The sequence below is a fragment of the Camelina sativa genome, chromosome 7 (genome assembly GCF_030686135.1).
Source record: "Camelina sativa cultivar CO46 ecotype springtype chromosome 7, ASM3068613v1".
NCBI lineage: Eukaryota > Viridiplantae > Streptophyta > Magnoliopsida > Brassicales > Brassicaceae > Camelina > Camelina sativa.
Window position 1 is genome coordinate 33,293,344 of NC_141886.1, and position 18,346 is coordinate 33,311,689.

Sequence of the window (18,346 nt, forward strand, 5' to 3'; positions counted from 1 at the left end):
CATAGAAGGGGAAAAATTAGATTCTCTAAATAGAAGTACTAAAAATCTTAAATTGAAAATGCAAGGCTACAATAAATAAAAATTCCTAACTTTTAGAAAATCCGAAATATAAAAATCTTGATTAGTATGAAAATATGATTTTAAAAAACAAAAACCAAAATCACTCTCAAAATTTACAAAACATAAACTACACCAAACCTTATCAATATAAGTGTTCATCCGGTGGTCAAGAGAATTATTTATAGCAAGAAAAAAAAAATTAAACTTGTCTAAGTTAAAATATATGGCTGGTATTATAGATGAGCGAGGTGAGATCCTCTCAATAGATTTCAAAGGACATTTGAGGTTATAAAAAACTATACCAAACTTTATCAATATAAGTGTTTAGCTGGTGGTCAAGAGAATTATTTCTAATAAGAAAAAGAATATATTAAAATAACTTAAAAATTAAAGATATTATTTTCAGATTTTAATCAAATGATCATTCAAATGTCATGAATTAAAATGAAAAAAAAAACTGTAATAAATTGTAGAATTTTTAGTTAAGGAATTGGATTGAAAACTACTCCCTTTGTTTTTTTTATTTAAATTTTTAGCTTATTTTTTGTTTTAAATTAGATGATTTTTTCACAAATTTATACAAAATTAATTATGTTTTTATTGGTTTTAACAATTTATATTATACAGATTATTTTTATTGATTGAATTATATGTAATTAGATAATAAAAGATGTTTTTATTTAAAAATAATTCTTCAATCTGTATGCATCATTCTAGAAAATCGTAATTTGTAAAGTTAAAATTCTAACAATCAATTGTGTGGTTTGACAAAAACAAAAATAAATTAAATGAGTCACAACACAAAGAAAATAAAAAAAAATCATTGAGAACCGATTCTTAACCGGAACCCGGTACCAAATTTCCGGTTATGCATCAACAGAACAAATGGGGAACAAATTGTGACTGTCGACGAAAGTTTCAGAGTTTCGTGCAGATTAAAAATCTTAGAAACCCTAATTCAGTTTTCTTCACGAAACCCCAAAAATATCGAGCTTTTGATCCTTTCTCCTTTCTACTACATTCGATTCTCTTTTAATCACTCAAACTAAAAGCCCTAATCTTTGGTATGTTTCTTCTTCTTCTCTGATTTCGTAACTTCTGGGGGTTTTTCTTCTGTTTTCCCTTCGGATGAATCAATCTCTGCGATATTTGAATTCGTATATGTGGTTTCAATTCATAGTGATCATCTTTGTTTTGCGATTTCAGGAATTGGATTCTTAATCACCATGTCCAATAGCTCTTTTAAGTTGGAACACCCACTGGGTTAGTTTCTCGTCTCCTTCTTGGTTCTTCATCAAATCATGCATAAAAACTAAGACTTTTTGGGTTCTGTTAGTGGATCACTAGAAATTAAGGATCTTTTAGTGTTACCCTTTTAAAAAGGAACGATTTTGATTAGGATTTGATCAAATCACTAATGTCTCCAGCGATCAATCAATCACTGCTGTTACTTTGATCAAATACCTAAGATATTATGAATCTTTGATTGTTATTCTTTTTAAAAAGGGGAAGATTTTGGGTTGATTACGAAATCAAATCACTAATGTTTGTGTTAGAATAGATTTGTGAATTTTTGATTTGTATCTAGTATTCTTAGGTACATAGTAAACCCTATATATTGTATTTGTATCTGTTTGCAATGATCAATCAATCACTGATGATGTTCTTTGATCATTCTGTGGGGGTTTTTGTTATGTCAGAGAGGAGACAAATTGAAGCTTCTCGCATCAGGGACAAGTATCCAGACAGGATTCCAGTAATGTTTTCTTGTAAACGTTTGTTTGTATTACTCCGTCTAAAAAACTCCTTCTATGTAGCTTTGACAAAGATGAAGTATATATGTTGCAGGTGATTGTAGAGAGAGCTGAAAGAAGTGATGTTCCTAACATCGACAAGAAAAAGTCAGTAATGAACGTTCTTCTTCTTATCCTCTTCTTCTTTTATTGGCAACTTACTGTGAGGTCTACTCATCTTTGGTTTACTTAATAATCTTAAGTGAACAGAGTGCCTTTGAACACTCTCTTTGATTGATCAATGTGTGATATTCTAATTCCTCATTATGATTGGAACCGACCGAAAGGATCTATTTTCTTGAGAGAGAACCATATCTTTGTATAGTGAAGAGAGTGCCTTTGAACTATAGATTTCTTCTAGAACTTTATCTTTGTATATTGAAGAGAGTGCCTTTGAACATCTATCTTTTAGAACTATAGATTTGTTTAGTATGAAGACTACAGAGTCTAATATCAGGGATTTGTGTTGATCTGTGACTCTTTGGTTGTTGGATTGTTAGGTACCTTGTTCCGGCTGATCTTACTGTGGGGCAATTTGTGTATGTTGTTCGTAAAAGAATCAAGCTTAGTGCGGAAAAGGCGATCTTTGTCTTTGTGAAGAACACATTGCCTCCAACTGGTAAACACACAACTCTTAGCAAAAAACTCGTTTATGTTAGTTTCACTATCACGAAAGTAGTAATTTGCGCGTACACTTTGTTGCAAACTAAACAATGATGAATGCTTTTTGTTGTCGATGATTTTGCAGCTGCAATGATGTCTTCAATCTATGATGAGAACAAAGACGAAGATGGGTTTCTCTACATGACTTACAGTGGAGAGAACACCTTTGGTTTGATTTAAATGTGTCAACTAGTACTAATACATTTGTGTTCTGTATAAATTTTACTCTTTTATGACTATGAATGTACTTTATGCTGCTTTGGACTGTTTTTATGTAAATGTTACTTTGAATATATTTTATGTAGTTTGGGTTTTACTTATGGACACACAACTTGTGTCATCTATTGATTCTCTTCTACTACCACTCCACTATGATCGTAACCCAAACTATGTCTTGATTGTCAAAAAATTAGTGATCAGCGCATCCTAACTTGTTATTAAAGTAAACGAAGATTTGAGCCATGTCATATAAAACAATAAAACTTTTCAATCGTGGGATGCACAATAACACGCATGAAACTCACAAATAAGAATAAAATAAATACAATGGTGATTTGAGATCTTGAGAAGAAACCATTTATTTTCAAGAAAAAGGGGTAACAAAGAATTTGGAGTTGTTCTTTGTTTCAAGAATTAGAGTCCTCCTTCTTCTTCTTAGGCACAAGATTCTTCACCCACTTGAAAGTTATGATATCAACAATCTTGGTCGATTTGGTTTGGCCAGAGTTCTTACCGCCTGCATCTTTCTTGTTATTGGTGTTCTCTTCATCTGGCATATCCCCGATCCCTCCGGTTCCCATTGATCTGCCCAACTTGGTGCCTCACTTGTCATATCACAATATCTTTTCGCAAACAAAAAAGTCGAACATCAAATCACATTCTTCAATCAATCAATCAATCAAAGAAAAATAAATATAACATTAATGAGCATTGACTAAAAACTGAATTATGTTTACCAATTACATTTAAGAAATTAGAAGAGAAATTAGATATACCTCTAATGTGTTTGTTGAGAACTGAGAAGTCTTCTTTGGAGAAGAAAGACAGATTTGGATTTAGCACAAAATGAGTGATGATGCGGAGGTGAATGGAGAATAATAGTAGATGTGCTGTTCTTTTAATCTATAAACAACTATATAAAGTATTATTGTTTAGGTTGTCCTTTTTTTTTTTTTTTTTTTTTCTTTTCAGGGTTCGATTTGTTAATTGTAAGATATATTATTATCATTTTTGGGTTGTCTTTGAATGCACTTTACTAACTCAAAGTTTGTTCGTTTCCAAGTTGCAAAGCAAACATTGGTTTTGGAATATTTAGGTATAAAGCATAAGATTTAGGTCTTTATGTAAAGACATCTTAATATGTATGTCCCATTCCATGTGACATATCGATCTTCTGTTCTTTAGATTTTTATTTTTAATTTTCTTCACATGAATCCTATATTATTAACTTCAACTCCAAGTCGCCAAGGCACCTCTCTTATTAAGTAATTTCATAGGTTTTGTAACCTTTCAGTTTAACATTATTTATCAGTTTTTTATATAATTAGAAATGGTATATATACATACACAAAACCAGCTTGGAATGGAATGTAATCCAAAACGTCTAAACTGTGTCTTATGTAACCTAAAGCAGAATACTCATTGATTACTTTATCAAAAGTCATCACTTCGAAGTTTAGTACAGAATACTAAGGACTGTTCTTAAAAGAAGAACAAAAATGTGAATATATATATTATCTATAGTTTTTGTTTTCTATAAGAAAAAGTAATTTTGTATCTAGACTAGAAAAGTTAATATAAATGTTGGTCCATAAATAATAAAAGCACAAACAAATAGTTATTTTCCTTTTTGTCCATTTTTTTTCTTTTACTTTAGTTTGGTGCGGTCTATTTGAAAGCTTTTGTTATTGAACTCTTTTAGACCATGACCGACGAAAAAAGAGTAAAAACGACAGCATTTGATTTGATCATATCAAAAGAATTTAAAATGTATAGTAAACAAAAAAAATAATACTACAACCAGTTCACTATATCACTAAAAAAATATCAGATTATCTACAACGAAAAAAAAAGAAAAAAATGAACACTAGATTTTTTATATCTTTCGATTCCTCAAAATAGGAGTAGTAAAGTAAACTACTTTGATCTCTTAGTAGACTTTAATTTCTTCATTTTACTATTATTATTACCTGACTTGTTATTATTACTACTACTCATGCTTGTCCATTTGTACCCAATTGGTATAGCGAACGGGTCAGGCATTTGCTGCTCCTCTTCCTCTATCCCTCGCTGTGAGCCTTTCCCACTTGCTAGTCTCAGCCACGTTGATGGCCGTGAAATTGCATTCCGAGCGTCCGGTTTCTCATCATCGGATTGGTCTTCTTCACCTGCAGTGGAGTTGGCTGAGTTGAGAAACCTTGGGCTAGAGAGCGGGGTGTAGAATGTCTCCGCCGGCGGAAGCTCGACGAACTTGGTGAATGTGATGACTACTTTGACCGTAGGGACCACCGGAATCGACAGCTGGAACCCACAAAGAGAGATTTTGTTTAGCATAAATAAAGCAAAGAAGTTTCATAATCATCATCTAAAGATTTTGACTTGCGTTAACAAAAGCACAATTTCCCAAAACTAGAGAGATCTATAGAAGAAGCAAAAATCATTTGTCCCCAAAAATAAATTTAAAAAAAAAGCAAAAGCTTTGGTTCCTCCTCCGTGACCCATCCGTGATCTTGTCACGTCAGCGTCTTCCATTGACAAACACTAACCCAATGAGAACGGAACACGTTAGCTACTTTGACCCCATTAGGTATAACGGTCGTAATGTTTTAGCTTAGGAAGTGCCCAAAAAGAGTAACACAAACGGCAAAAGCGATTTCATAATTTAAAAACTTGAGAAAAATAAAATAAAAAATAAGCTAATTTAGATATTTGTATTAAGATATACATAAATTTTGGAATCATGTTTAGGCGATTTAGGGTTTAGGATCAAGGTTTTAGATTTTTAAAACAAAGATTTATTTGTTAATTTTGGTATAAAATTATGAAAGTTTTTTAAAATTTTTAAAATGGAGAAAGTAAAGATATTAACGAGCTTGTCACTTTTTGTTACCTTGACTGGAAAAGTTCCCGGCGGGAATTTGGTGGTGAGAAGATCACGCATTCTGGCGACGGCTTTAACTTTATTAGCTAAAATGTCAAGTAACGGAAGCAGCTCCTCCGTTTTTAACGGAAACTGATCCGTTAACCAAACTGACGGATGCAAGCTTTTCACGAACTCCTTCTCTTTAATCTGAGGAGACGGTGGAGGATTCACCGGAGACACAGTTGAAGGTACGGCCACTGATCTTCTCGGCGGCTGGAATTGAGCTACTGATCTTCTCGGTGGCTGGATTTGAGCCATTGACCTTCTTGGTGGTTGGAATTGAGACACCGATCTTCTCGGCGATTGAGATTGCTGCGACGGCGGTGGTGGTCGTGGTGGCGCGGCGGATGGATAAACGTCGACGCTTTTTCTCCCGACGGAGATCCAATCTCTATCTTCTTTAACGAAGCTACTGTGTCGTCTCTGTGACCGTTGCGGCGGAGCTAAGAAACTCGGATTCTCAGCTACTAAGAAACCTTCATCGTCTTCGTCTAACTCCAACGGCAAAACCTGTTCGCTTCCATCTCCGGTGACAATTTTACGAGATCTGAAACTAAACGTGACTTTCTGGATTTCATAAACCCTAGCTTTCCATTCTCCGACGTTCTCCATCTTCTCTTGCCGCCGCCAATTCGTTCTCCCGACGAGCTCTGCTTTAGTAACATCCATCCCTGGACGGTACAAACTCGACTGAGAACAGAACCCGGCTATATCGGAGTCGCTAATCGGAGCTCCGGCACTTTCGAAAGCGTCGAGAATTTTCCGATCGTCTCGATTGAGTACAAGCAAAGATCCAGGAGCAATATCTAGAGACTCATCACCATCGCCAAGGAACAAAAAGCTCTGATCGGCTCTCTGAATTTTCAAACCGTCAAATCCGGCTAAAGTAGTATCAGCGCGGAGGTTACCGTCGCGTTTCCAGATCTTGTAAGTATCGGAGGGAGCGATTTTTCCGACGAACGGAATCACGGAGCTCTCGAAGTGGAAAGAGATCTCCATGTAGAAATCTCTCATACGGCGGAGAACAGCGATCAAACGAGGTAACCTCCGCCGCCATTTACACCAAGCTAAACGGTGGTGATGCCGTAAAAGCACTTTCATAACCTCAGAATTCCGGCGACAAAACGCCTCCTGTAACGGATTCCATCCGGAAGCGTTCTGCAGCGAGATATCTCCTCCGGCTGAAGAAATCGCCCTCGCCGCGAAGAGGTCGTCGAGTCTAACCGCTAGATGGAGCGGCGTCTCGCGTGAAGGAACGTCGCGGCGGTCGAGCAAGGCGGAGATCTGATCAGCGACTCGTTCTTGACTCAGTGAGTCGGATTCTGTTCGGATCTGCTCTGGATCTCCTAGCTTCGGCAACGAGGAGAGAAGACGAGTGAGCGCGCCGTGATCTCCTAAAACGACGGCGTAGTGAACTGGACTGTGAGCGTAATCTTCAGGTCTGATTGCAGACGCTGACGAAGGCCGAGACATAACTTTTTTTTTTTCCCCGGCGAGTTTTAACAGTGAGATTGAGAATGTAAGGTGTGTGTAATTGTGATTGTGCTTCTTCTTCTTCTTCTTCTTCTTCTTCTTCTTCTTCTTCGTCGTCGTCTTGTTGTTTGTAAGTTCGTCGTCTTCGATTGAAGCTGAAACGGAATGATTTTGGAAATGGGGATGTTACAGAAGTCGAAGTTTGTGGTGTGGAATTTAATTCCTTTTTATTTTATTCATTTTATTGTTTTTATTTTAAAATTACGTTTTTAATTTTTTGGAAGGACTCTTTATTTGGGGAGGCGTGAGTAAATAAGGATATTTCTGGGCTTTTCTTGTCAGTACTCTTTTCTTTTTTCTTTTATTTTCTTCTTTGTTTTTCTTATTTGGCCTTTTTTTGTCTTTTTCACTATTGTTTGTTATTATTATTTTTTTTTAATATTTTCTGTTGGATTTTAGGTGTTTCTTTTCTGAAATTTTGTACTGTATAAAGCAATGTAAACATAATAGTATTTGATGATAAGTTGAAAAAAATATTTGAATGATAATAAAGGAAATTTAATAATTACTCTCTTAGAACAATATCATTTGAGATGTCACAGTTTATAGTCATGACTCATGGTTGACTAGTAATGATGAAATAAGAAATAAATTATTATCAGTTCCTATCATTTGGTTTTATTTATTTGACTCATAATATTTATTCACTTTTTTATTATTGATGATTTTTTAAAAATATATATATAATATTGGTTTAGAATTTAAGAAAATTGTAAATCACAAAAAAAAAATGAAAATTAAATTTAGAATCAAATTTTAGTACGTGTAAGAAAGCTTAAAAAATAGTAAATTAATTAGCAAAATAGGGAGTATATTTTATTTGAGTGGTTCACTATTTTGATAGTTACAAAGAAAGATTAAATAGCTACAGACATTCGTTATGAGATTATGAGTGTTATATACAATTAACTTTTCACCGTTTAAAATTTGGTTTACAACCAATATTTGTGTATAACATTACTTTTGTAATATAGCATACAAAAAAGTACGTCAAAATATGATTATATTTGATGATAGCCAGGTAGAAAATATTCGAAGTAATTAGACTCTTAACAAAATGATTTGAGATGTCAAAAGTTTATGGTACTCATGGGTCGACTAGTAATGATGAAACGAAATACAACAATGATCAGTTTCTATTATGGTTGTCGAAACTTTTAGCATTATTCAATTTGATTGATAAATAAATATTTATACTATACATATTACATAATAACGTTTATTAATACGACTAGTTCGACAGTTACAAAAAATTAAGAGTTATAAATATTCGTTATGAGATTTTGAGTACTTTATGCAATTAAAATTAGGGCTGGGCAAAATAACCGATAACCAAATAACCGACCGAAACCGAACCGAAAAAAACTAAACCGAACCGAACCGAAATTCTTCAAATACCCGAATGGTTAGTAAAAATCTATATCCAAACTAACCGAAACCGAACCGAACCGAACCGACAATTAAATGGTTAACCGAAATATCCGAAAACCTAGAAGATATCAAATATTATATACTTAATATTATGCAAAACTATAAAATAAACTTAAAATATAAATTATTTCTAGATTCAAAACAATTAAATATTTTAAATAATCAATATATGTAAATGTTATTATTTTGAATTTACAAAGTTAAATACTATTTTGTAAAATTGAATCAATATTTTTCCCTTTTTTGTATTTTTGTTATTGTATATTTGGTTAATTTTGGTTATATTCGGTTAGTTTTGGTTATATTTGGTTTATTTGGTTAATGTTAATATAATTTATGTTAGTTATGGTTATTTATTTAAATAACCAAACCGAAACCGAACCGAAAGAAACCGAACCGAACTAAACCGAAATTTCATAAATATCCAAATGGTTACTATATTACTATATCCAAAATAACCGAAACCGAATACAACCGAACCGAAACCGAATGGTTAACCGAATGCCCAGGCCTAATTAAAATCTTGCGAGCGGTTCACTGACTGGATTTTAAACGTCAAATTCACTACGTAACTGTTTGTTATGTTTTTAAAGCTATTAAGTATAACTGTATTAAGTTTTTAATGGTGTTACCTACTAAATATATATATACTTATAGACTACAAAATGGACACATTGTACATCTCTAGACCACTCATATATAAATGATCTAATAAAAGTGGTGTGTAAATCAGAATTTAATTTTTGCTTATAGGACACAAGGTACGATACGAAGAAGGTATACGAAAAAAAAAAAAAAAGATAAAAGAAAAGTGAGAAAAGAATCGCTTTGTCGTGACCAAATGCAAAATTATGCAACAGAATTATCTGCTAGAAAAAAACAAATTATACTTTGCTGCTCCCTCTAACCGACCAATCCGCTTCTTTATTAGTAATCTTCATTATTAAATTGTACATTATCTTTAAAACTAATGCACAGACCAAGTCTTAAACCTTAAACATTGAGTCTTCTTGATCTGATATATAGATCTTGGTTCTCTAATCTTGATGGAGAAAACTGAAACGGACTGAGTACATTGAGTTAAGTACGTATGCAACAAACCAAATAAAGGTTCTCTGAAACTTTGTTATACTCCAAGAGATTCACCATCAAGATCCTGTCTAGAACGAACAGACAAAGTTGAATTTGGTGTTTTCACAGAATACAAAAAGAGACTTGATTGGGAAACGGGTTGAGCTAAATCCAAGTTATAGGTGGAAGCTCTATGACATTAGATTCTGAATTAATTAAAAAGATGAAGGAACTTACCAGAGTTTTGGCACATCATGGTAAACTTGTAGATTACTCTTACTTGAAAAAGATCCCATATAACTAAAAACACAATTAAACCAAGAAAAGGGAAAGAGAAGTCTGATAGATTTAGCTCTTAAAAAAATTCGAGCAAACATTGCTAATCAACAACAAAAGCATTACCATATCTCGGTGTATCAAAGTCCCCAAGCAGGGAGAAATCATTAAGGCAATCTCACAAGTCCATAAACTAGTGACAAAGCTGTTATTGCTTGAGTTTTTTTTTTTGTTTATTATTTTTTTTTTGGAATGAATGTAAAATTTTATTCATCAAAAAAAAAACCTTCTCTTTACAACATGTAACGTCTTGGATGTTTAAATCTTTAATACATAGATGACAAGCTTAAATTTGATGTCAAGCATTTCTGAAAGAAGTTTGCAGCTTTTGCTACAGTTTTTTTTTTTTTGAAAATTTGTGAATTTTCATTGAAGAAATTGGATTGTAGTATCTACAATAGGGTGGTACAACAGATAAGCCTTGCCAAAAAATACACTTAAGGGCTATTAGACAACATGTGGAATAAGCGAGAATTACACATGTTTTAACCAGTCTTGCAGAAGATTTTTGAAAAGCTTCATGTTGCTTCTTGCGAGTATTGCGTCTCTAACATTTCTGTCCAATGCCTTGAACAAAACATGCGGTGGCGTTATGATGTTATTATGGAGCCTGCAGTTGCGTTCCATCCAGATGGTATAGATGACTACCTGTGCTACAAGTCTCCTAAGAGTATGGGCAGAGGTGTTAAACGGTAAGTCCAACCAACCTGAAAGTGCTTCCCAGGTATGAAATACGAAGGGTCGATATCCGAGTCTTCTTGTTGCTTGCAGCCATAGTTCCTCACTAAATTCACAGTGAAGGAAAAGGTGATCACGAGTTTCCAGGTGGTCTCCACAAATGCAGCAGGAGGTGTCAAATGCTACAGCTTTTGTGTTGTCAGAATATGAAAGAAAACTCTTAAGAAATAAACTTTTGGTGAAATGAAGAATAGATTATCCAAATTACACTGAGAGATCATACTGAAATCTAACAATAGACGAGCCAAATTACAGAACGAACTCCAACATATAGACAGAAACCGGATCAACTTGAGATTACAAAAGTTTTAAATTAAGGTTTCAGGCTATGATGAGTAATAGCAAAATCCTTGACGCTTCCTGCTATATGAAACACGACCTCCATTGAAGATAGCCATCAACTCGTCCACAAGCTCCTTGTCAACGTGCATCATCACAAACATATTTAAAAACTTTTCATCCGTACTCTTCAAAAAAACAGACCCGATTGAAGGGAGTTTGATTCCTGTGTCTCCGAGCAGTCCTTTGGACATGAGAGCTTTGATTACGTTACACCTAGGAACAGTCCTCTTCTCCAGGTTGTATCCAAGTACCGAAGGGTTTGAAACCAGAAACTTTCGTGGCCAGTTCATCTTCTTCACCAGAAACTCAACCTTCTATTCACCATCTCCGCAGATAATCCAATGCAAGGAGGAAAGTGCTTGATCAGAGATGAACAGATGAAATAACATCCTCTGAGGGACACCCAATTCTCTCAGAGCCATTACATTCCTGATTTTTATTCTCCTGACTTACTACCCTGTGGCAAAGAATGACACAACTTGGAACCCTTATCGGCTTCTATAAACTCTTTTGACGGAATCCTAGTATACGCTAATGGTTTTGCCTCCTCTCTTCCCCAAGATTTTAGCAACTTTTGAAACAATCTCAGCGAGCTCAGAGCTTGAAGCTCCTCTGGACAGCACAGCAGAAACTGGAGCTTAGGAGCAAGTGTGATTTCTCAACATCTGCTACAAGCAATAGTGGGTAATTAATTCGTAATGACATTGGAGATTTGAGAATCTGTGAACCCATAGCTTCAGAACAGAATCAGGATTGACCTTAGTCGTCAAAGCTAACTTTCTTAGAGAGATCGATTCTGCTAGTTTTGTGGTTAAACCCAATGAATCAACCCAGAGATAAAAGACTGTAAAAATCTTTCCTTTTGGACCAGCAACAGAGGAGAAGGAATTGGAAAATGCGGATACCGAAACACTAAAAAGTTACAACATTTATGTAACTTGACCAGCCTTCTACCTGCCATGGTGTATCAAAGAAAACATGAAATAACTAACCACAGTGCGTCGAAGCAATCAGACCAATCAATTCGAGATAAATCTCAAAATTTCCAAACTTACAAGTGACTGACTCGTCGTTCTGAGTGCTGGCAGAGATTGAAAGGGTCGTCGACTACTTCAACAATCCGCTGCTCTGTTCATTCAATTACGAGAGTCGCAAAAGAATCAAAAAAATTGGGGGAGAAACCAAAAAAGAAACGATTTTGAGGGTTTAGGAGTAAAGACCCTGATGGAGAGAGCGACAAGAAATGTGAATGCCATAGAACGACCGAACATGGTCCGACTAAAACAAAAACAAAAAGATTTCGTTAAAATTTATTTATTATTATTATTATTTTTTAATTCTTGTCAACTCGTTAAAAAGTTTGAAAAATCAGGAACTATTATTTTTCAGATTTTATTTCATTATATTCAATAGAGAACCAATTTGCTCCACAACCATTTTTGATAAATAGTTTTTTTTTTTTTTTTAAATTTTTGATATATAGATTTTAAAAACAATTTTTGATATATAGATTTTAATCTTTAAAAAATCAGGTTGGGGAAAGACAAATTGACTACAGTTGTTGGCGTCAGCCAAAACACACAAACCACTTTACCAAAAAACTTCATGACTAAATGGATTGGTGAACCTTTGGCTAGGTTGCCAAGGTTTGGTTGTTGTGTGACTCCCCTTAAGAATCAGTAGGCTGTGAAGGAAGGCACAAAGACTAATAAATGAGGAAGAGGACACAACAAATAACACATTAAAAAACTTAATACGTTATACTTAATAGCTTTGAAAACAAAATCAATATAAATAGTATTTGTACCAGTAATTTAAAATATATTCTTTTATTTTTCAATATTAACATCAATTAAATTTATTTCAGTAACAATAAAATTTTAGATTAATTTAACACAAATGCATACCATGATTTTTTTTTCTTCTATAGAATTTTATTAGTTATTAACATACATATATTTCGAGAATTTTTTTAATATTTACTTTTAAATAAACAGTATTTTAATATTCGTTCACTTCTTGTTCCATTTTGTTCCTCATCAATTGTTGTAAGAATAACAAATTTATTCGATGAGAAATGTAAAAGAATGGTTTGGACAAGTTACAAGATATTTCTTTGAAATAGTTAAAATTTGCATATGCCAATAGTTAATAATATGTATTTGTTTGTGCCCCATAAATTTAATTGATGTTTATATTGTAAAATAAAATAATGTATTTTAAATTACTGGTATAAATATTATTATTGTTATTGATATTGTTTTTAAAACTATGAAGTATAACGTATTGAGTTTTTAATATTTTATTGGTTTGTTACCTAAAAATATATACTTGTAGACTACAAAATCGACACATATTAATGATCTAATAAAAGTTTTGTGTAAATCATATCTTAATTTTTGCTTATAGACACAAGGTACACGATACGAAGAAGGAATACCAAAAAAAAGATAAAAGAAAAGTGAGAAAAGAATCGCTTTGTCGTGACCAAAATGCAAAATTATGCAACAGAATAAAAATTTATCTGGTGCTCGGCTGCTCCCCTCCCCTCTAAGGCTCTAACCGACCAATCCACTTCTTTGTTACTACTTACTAGTAATCTTCATTATAAAATTATATCATTATTTTCAAACTAATACACTAACCATGTCTTAAACCTTAAATATTGACTCTTCTTGATCTGATATATAGATCTTGGTTCTCTAATCTTTGGTGGAGAATTTTGAAACTTGTAGATTACTCTTACTTAAAAAGGTCCCATAAAACTAAAAACACAATTAAACCAAGAAAAGGGAAAGAGAAGTCTGATAGATTTAGCTCTTAAAAAATCGAGCAAACATTGCTAATCAATAAAAGCATTACCGTATCTTGGTGTACCGAAGTCTCCAAGCAGAAAAATCATAAAGGCAATCTCACAGGTCTATAAACTAATGACATATCAGCTTCTTGTCTGCTGTCACCTCCTACTTCATTTCACCAAAAGTTTATTACTTAAAGAGTTTTCTTGTCGATTTTTCACCAACACATGAGAACAACGTAACATCATTCAAATCCATCACATTGGTAAATATATAATTTCGATTCACATGTTCAGCTCTTGGCTACATTGCTTTTTAATATGCTTCAAACCTCAAGAGTAATATAAACGAGATACATGAATAAAAGAAAAAATACTTGAGAAGCCTTCTGATCTATAAAACACGATATCCGTTGAAGATAGCCATTAGTTCAGCCACAAGCTTCTTGTCATCATGGTTCCTCACGTACATTCTTAAGAACTCCTCATCCGTGCATAACAAGACAGCTTCCTTTAAAGGAATTTTGCTTTCTCTGTTTCCTAGCAATCCTTTTGACATGAGTGTTTTCATAACGTTACACCTTGGTACAATCCTCTTCTCCAAGCTTAATCCAAGTACTTGTGGATACAAAGCCACTGCCTTTAATGGCCATTTCATCTTCTTCACCATAAACTTATTCTTCTTCTTCACTAAAAACTTAGTCTTCTTCTTCACTGTCTCTGCAGGTATATTGAGACACTGAGGGAAGTGCTTGAATATCATGGAAAACTCATCTTTGCTGAATCCTAGGCCTTTAAATGTTTCAATGGAGTTGGCTATCTTCTGGTCTGAAGCACCGATGCAATGCGGAAACACTGAGAGGATCTCATCTTCGAGTAGTCCACACTTCTTCAGGGTTTCAAACTTCTGAGTTATCTTCTTCTCCGATAATCTCATAGAGGTTGGATACATCTTGAACATTTCCCTTACATCTCCCACATCAAATCCTAACTTTTTATAGATATTGACCTTTTCTTCTATAGCTTTGCCGCTGATTCCTTGAACAGCACGTAGAGCTTCCACAAACTCTGCAGTGGTGAGATCAAACCCCATCTCAACAACCTTCTTGAGAGATTCTTCAAATTTTCCTCTTCCACATACAAGTTTACGATCAGAGACGAGCAAAGGGAACAATAACCTCTGAGGCACGCCAAGTTTTCTCAAAACCAATAAATTTCTGATTTTATTCTCTTGCATACCTTGTGGCATAGATTGACATAACTTTTCAAACTTGGTACTCTTACCCGCTTCTATAATCTCTTTGACAAAATCATAGTATCTGCTTATAGTTTTGTCTCCTTTCATAGCCAAGATTTTAGGAACTTTTGAAACAGTCTCGGTGAGCTCAGAGCTTGAAGCTCCTCTGGACTGTAGAACCTGAAGCTTGGGAGCTAGTGATTTCTCAGCATCTAGTATAAGCAATCTTGGATAATCCCTAATGATGCTAGAGATCTGAGGATCTGTGAAGCCATGACTTCTAAAAAGATTCAGAACAGAATCAGGATTTCTCCTCTCCTCGAAGCTAACTTTCCTTGAGATCGATTCAGCCAGGTTTGCGGTTAAACCCAGTGAATCAATGAGATAAGAGACTGTAAAAATCTGACCTTTTCGACCATTTTTAGAACTAGTAGAAGAGAAGGACTTAGAAAAAAAAAGGTATGGAACATTTTGCACTGAGACTCTCAAATTGTGTAACTTAAGAGACCTTCTTCCATGTTGGAGTATAAGAGAAGACATAAACAATGCAGCAAATATTGACCACTATTCAAGAAACAGCTTCTCTCTTCATCCACTTACGAAATCCAAAATGAGGGTTTAGGGTTTATGATGACTCATTAAAATAAAACATTCATAAAATAAATAAAAAATCAAAATGTTTGGGGTATGGAATCACGTCGTATTATTATATATGGAAAGTAAGCTTTAGGGTATATTCCTTAACGGTCTATACAAATCAAAATCAATAAACGAAACATATATATTACACCATTTCTGTAACTTAATCAAGTAGTAATCTATAGGTAGGGCAGGCTGGCAGCGATCCTACTACATTCACATTCTGGTTCACAAAAGCTAGTTTCAAAACACAAAAACGAAAAAAGAGTAACAGTTATTATGAACCAGACCAACGTAGTGTTGGGCTGTGGTAAATCTCCCAGGTGGAGGTGCTGAGTTTGATGTTTCTACAAACCAAGTTATGTGAGACTAGTTAAGCTAGGTTACTAACTAATGTTAGACTATACAATATCTAGATTGAATCATGCCTAAAATGGGGTGGTTAATTAATCTAGTACTTTGCATGTGAAAGTGTGTAATAGTAAAGCAAGTGTGTACTATGTATGTGAGATCATCAATGTACCGTCTAGAACGATACTCATATACCGTTTTTCTTGTTCCTCACATGATGTTGAAGTGAAGCCACGAGGAGAGCTTCTGGTTCCTGACAATCCTCCAAGATACAGAGTGGCTATATATGGGGTAAGTTTTATGCCAACAGAAACATTTTTTTCGAAAACTCGAGGTCCAAAACTTTCAAATCGATGACTTCAATGTTGTAATTTTTCTATAAAGCTATCATACTAATTAATGGATATGATAGCTTGTAGATTACTCTTACTTAAAAAGAACCCATATAACTAAAATCACAATTAAAAAGAAAAGGGAAAGAGAAGTCTTAAAGTTTGTCAACATAGATCGTAGCCGTCAAGGAGTGCACAAACCTGTCGGCTTCACATCAAGAAGTTGTTACTCTTGAGCTTGTTGATGTTTGTCATATTGACGGAGGTGAGATTCTGAGAGTTCGAGACAGCAATGATTTCGCTGGAGGTGGACGACATGATTAGGCAGGATGGCGGCTAAAAGATTTTAGGTATTGAGGCTCTGATACCATATAGAATAGGAGGTTGAATGATTCTATTATATAGTAGGGTTACATTTTATATATAGTGTTTACAAGAGATAATTATTTACTATGTTATCCTTTCCATATATATCTTATACTTCATAGTCGAGGGTGAAGGATCATCCATGCTTAAGGGAGAATTCACAGCAACTAAAAGAGTAAAGATAACAAGACAGGTGATGATTAGTGGTTATTTCATCATGACAACTTTGGCTAACATTCTTTTGTATAATCCTCGTACCAATCAACATATGACCTCCCCCCATTTACCAAGCAAAAACACGGAAGACTATGTCGGCCATTACAAAGATAGGTTTATGATTCTTTCCCTAGCGATAAGTGATGATGTCAATTGCAGTGTTGACCAGGTATATGCATTCTCATTCAGTAGCGAGAGTACCTGAAAACAGATTAACACCACCATGAAGACCAGAAAACCAAATAAACACTGCATCTTGATAGAGAATCAGATTTATTTCTTGGCGAATGTGGATAAGGAAACATTGCGTGTAGAAGGATCATATCAAGACATTGTGTCTTTTGAATTGATCTATCAAGAGATAAAGTTGCTTGTTTGGTGATGGAGTTTGAAATAAAAAAAATTGTGTTGTTTGAACATGCTTATAAAAATTTGCATCTGTATAAAACTCATATATATTTTGACAAATCTTGATAAGGAAACAGTGGGTGTAGATTAATCTTACAAAGATGTGGTTGTTTCTTTCGAATTGATCAATTTCAAGATCATTTTTTTTGCTTCCAACAGATATAATAACTTTGCCTCACAAATAAAATATAGTAGCATTAATTAGACTTTAATTAATAACCATAATACAGGATGAATATGCTATTCATCATTATTCTTCAAAATTTTAACTATTTCAAAGTAATATCTTGTGACTTGTCCACACCATTCTTTTACATTCCTCATTAAATAGGGAATAATGAAATATATTTATTCCTGTACAACATCTGATGAGGAATGGAACAAAAAGTGAACAAATATTAAAATATCATTCTTATTTTTTAGTAAATATTAAATAGTTTCTCTTAATAATATATGTATGTTAGTATCTAATAATATTCAAATCTTTATATAACCTCATGCATTTTATGTTAAATTAATCTTTAATTTTTCTTTGAAAATTGAATTAATGAAATAAATTTAATTTATGTTTATATTGAAAATAAAAGAATATATTTTAAATTACTCCTATAAATAGTATTTTTAATTAATATTAATATTTACATATTTAACATGATATATATATATATATATATATTTAATTCAAAATTCCTAGTTTAGAACTAAATGTAAAACTAATTAATTGTTAATACATTTTTTAAGATATTGTTAGTTACCATTCTTCTTATCTTATCCTAACTTTTTATTTTTCATTTTCAATTTTTTTTTTTTTTTTGGTTCCATTCCTCATCATTTATTTTTTCTTTTTGTTAAAGTCCTCATCATTTAATTTCTTCACTTTCTTTTTGGTCC

The 18,346-nt window shown here is 33.5% G+C and overlaps 3 protein-coding genes, 1 long non-coding RNA gene and 1 pseudogene across 4 annotated transcripts; 1 reads left to right on the forward strand and 4 right to left on the reverse strand.

The window, feature by feature from the left end:
* The first annotated feature begins 928 nt into the window (after window positions 1–928).
* On the forward strand, window positions 929–2,842 carry LOC104703808 (autophagy-related protein 8c). The gene is made up of 6 exons (XM_010419882.3): window positions 929–1,124; window positions 1,267–1,323; window positions 1,761–1,816; window positions 1,909–1,961; window positions 2,354–2,472; window positions 2,602–2,842. The coding sequence occupies exons 2-6, from the start codon at window positions 1,287–1,289 to the stop codon at window positions 2,694–2,696; spliced, it is 360 nt and encodes a 119-aa protein (XP_010418184.1). The 5' UTR covers window positions 929–1,124; window positions 1,267–1,286; the 3' UTR covers window positions 2,697–2,842.
* Window positions 2,843–2,959: 117 nt separating this feature from the next.
* Window positions 2,960–3,357, reverse strand: LOC109125693 (uncharacterized; annotated as a pseudogene).
* Window positions 3,358–4,478: 1,121 nt separating this feature from the next.
* Window positions 4,479–7,418, reverse strand: LOC104703809 (uncharacterized). The gene is made up of 2 exons (XM_010419883.3): window positions 5,626–7,418; window positions 4,479–5,036 (listed from the first exon to the last, which is right to left on the reverse strand). Exons 1-2 carry the CDS (start codon window positions 7,129–7,131, stop codon window positions 4,653–4,655), a joined length of 1,890 nt encoding a protein of 629 aa, XP_010418185.2. The 5' UTR covers window positions 7,132–7,418; the 3' UTR covers window positions 4,479–4,652.
* Window positions 7,419–10,927: 3,509 nt separating this feature from the next.
* LOC104703810 (uncharacterized) lies at window positions 10,928–12,394 on the reverse strand. The gene is made up of 2 exons (XR_754247.3): window positions 12,165–12,394; window positions 10,928–12,063 (listed from the first exon to the last, which is right to left on the reverse strand). It is a non-coding gene; the product is annotated as an uncharacterized LOC104703810 (long non-coding RNA).
* A 1,906-nt stretch (window positions 12,395–14,300) lies between these two features.
* On the reverse strand, window positions 14,301–15,683 carry LOC104705180 (uncharacterized). Its single transcript, XM_010421154.2, has one exon. The coding sequence runs from the start codon at window positions 15,681–15,683 to the stop codon at window positions 14,301–14,303; it is 1,383 nt and encodes a 460-aa protein (XP_010419456.2).
* Window positions 15,684–18,346: the final 2,663 nt, after the last annotated feature.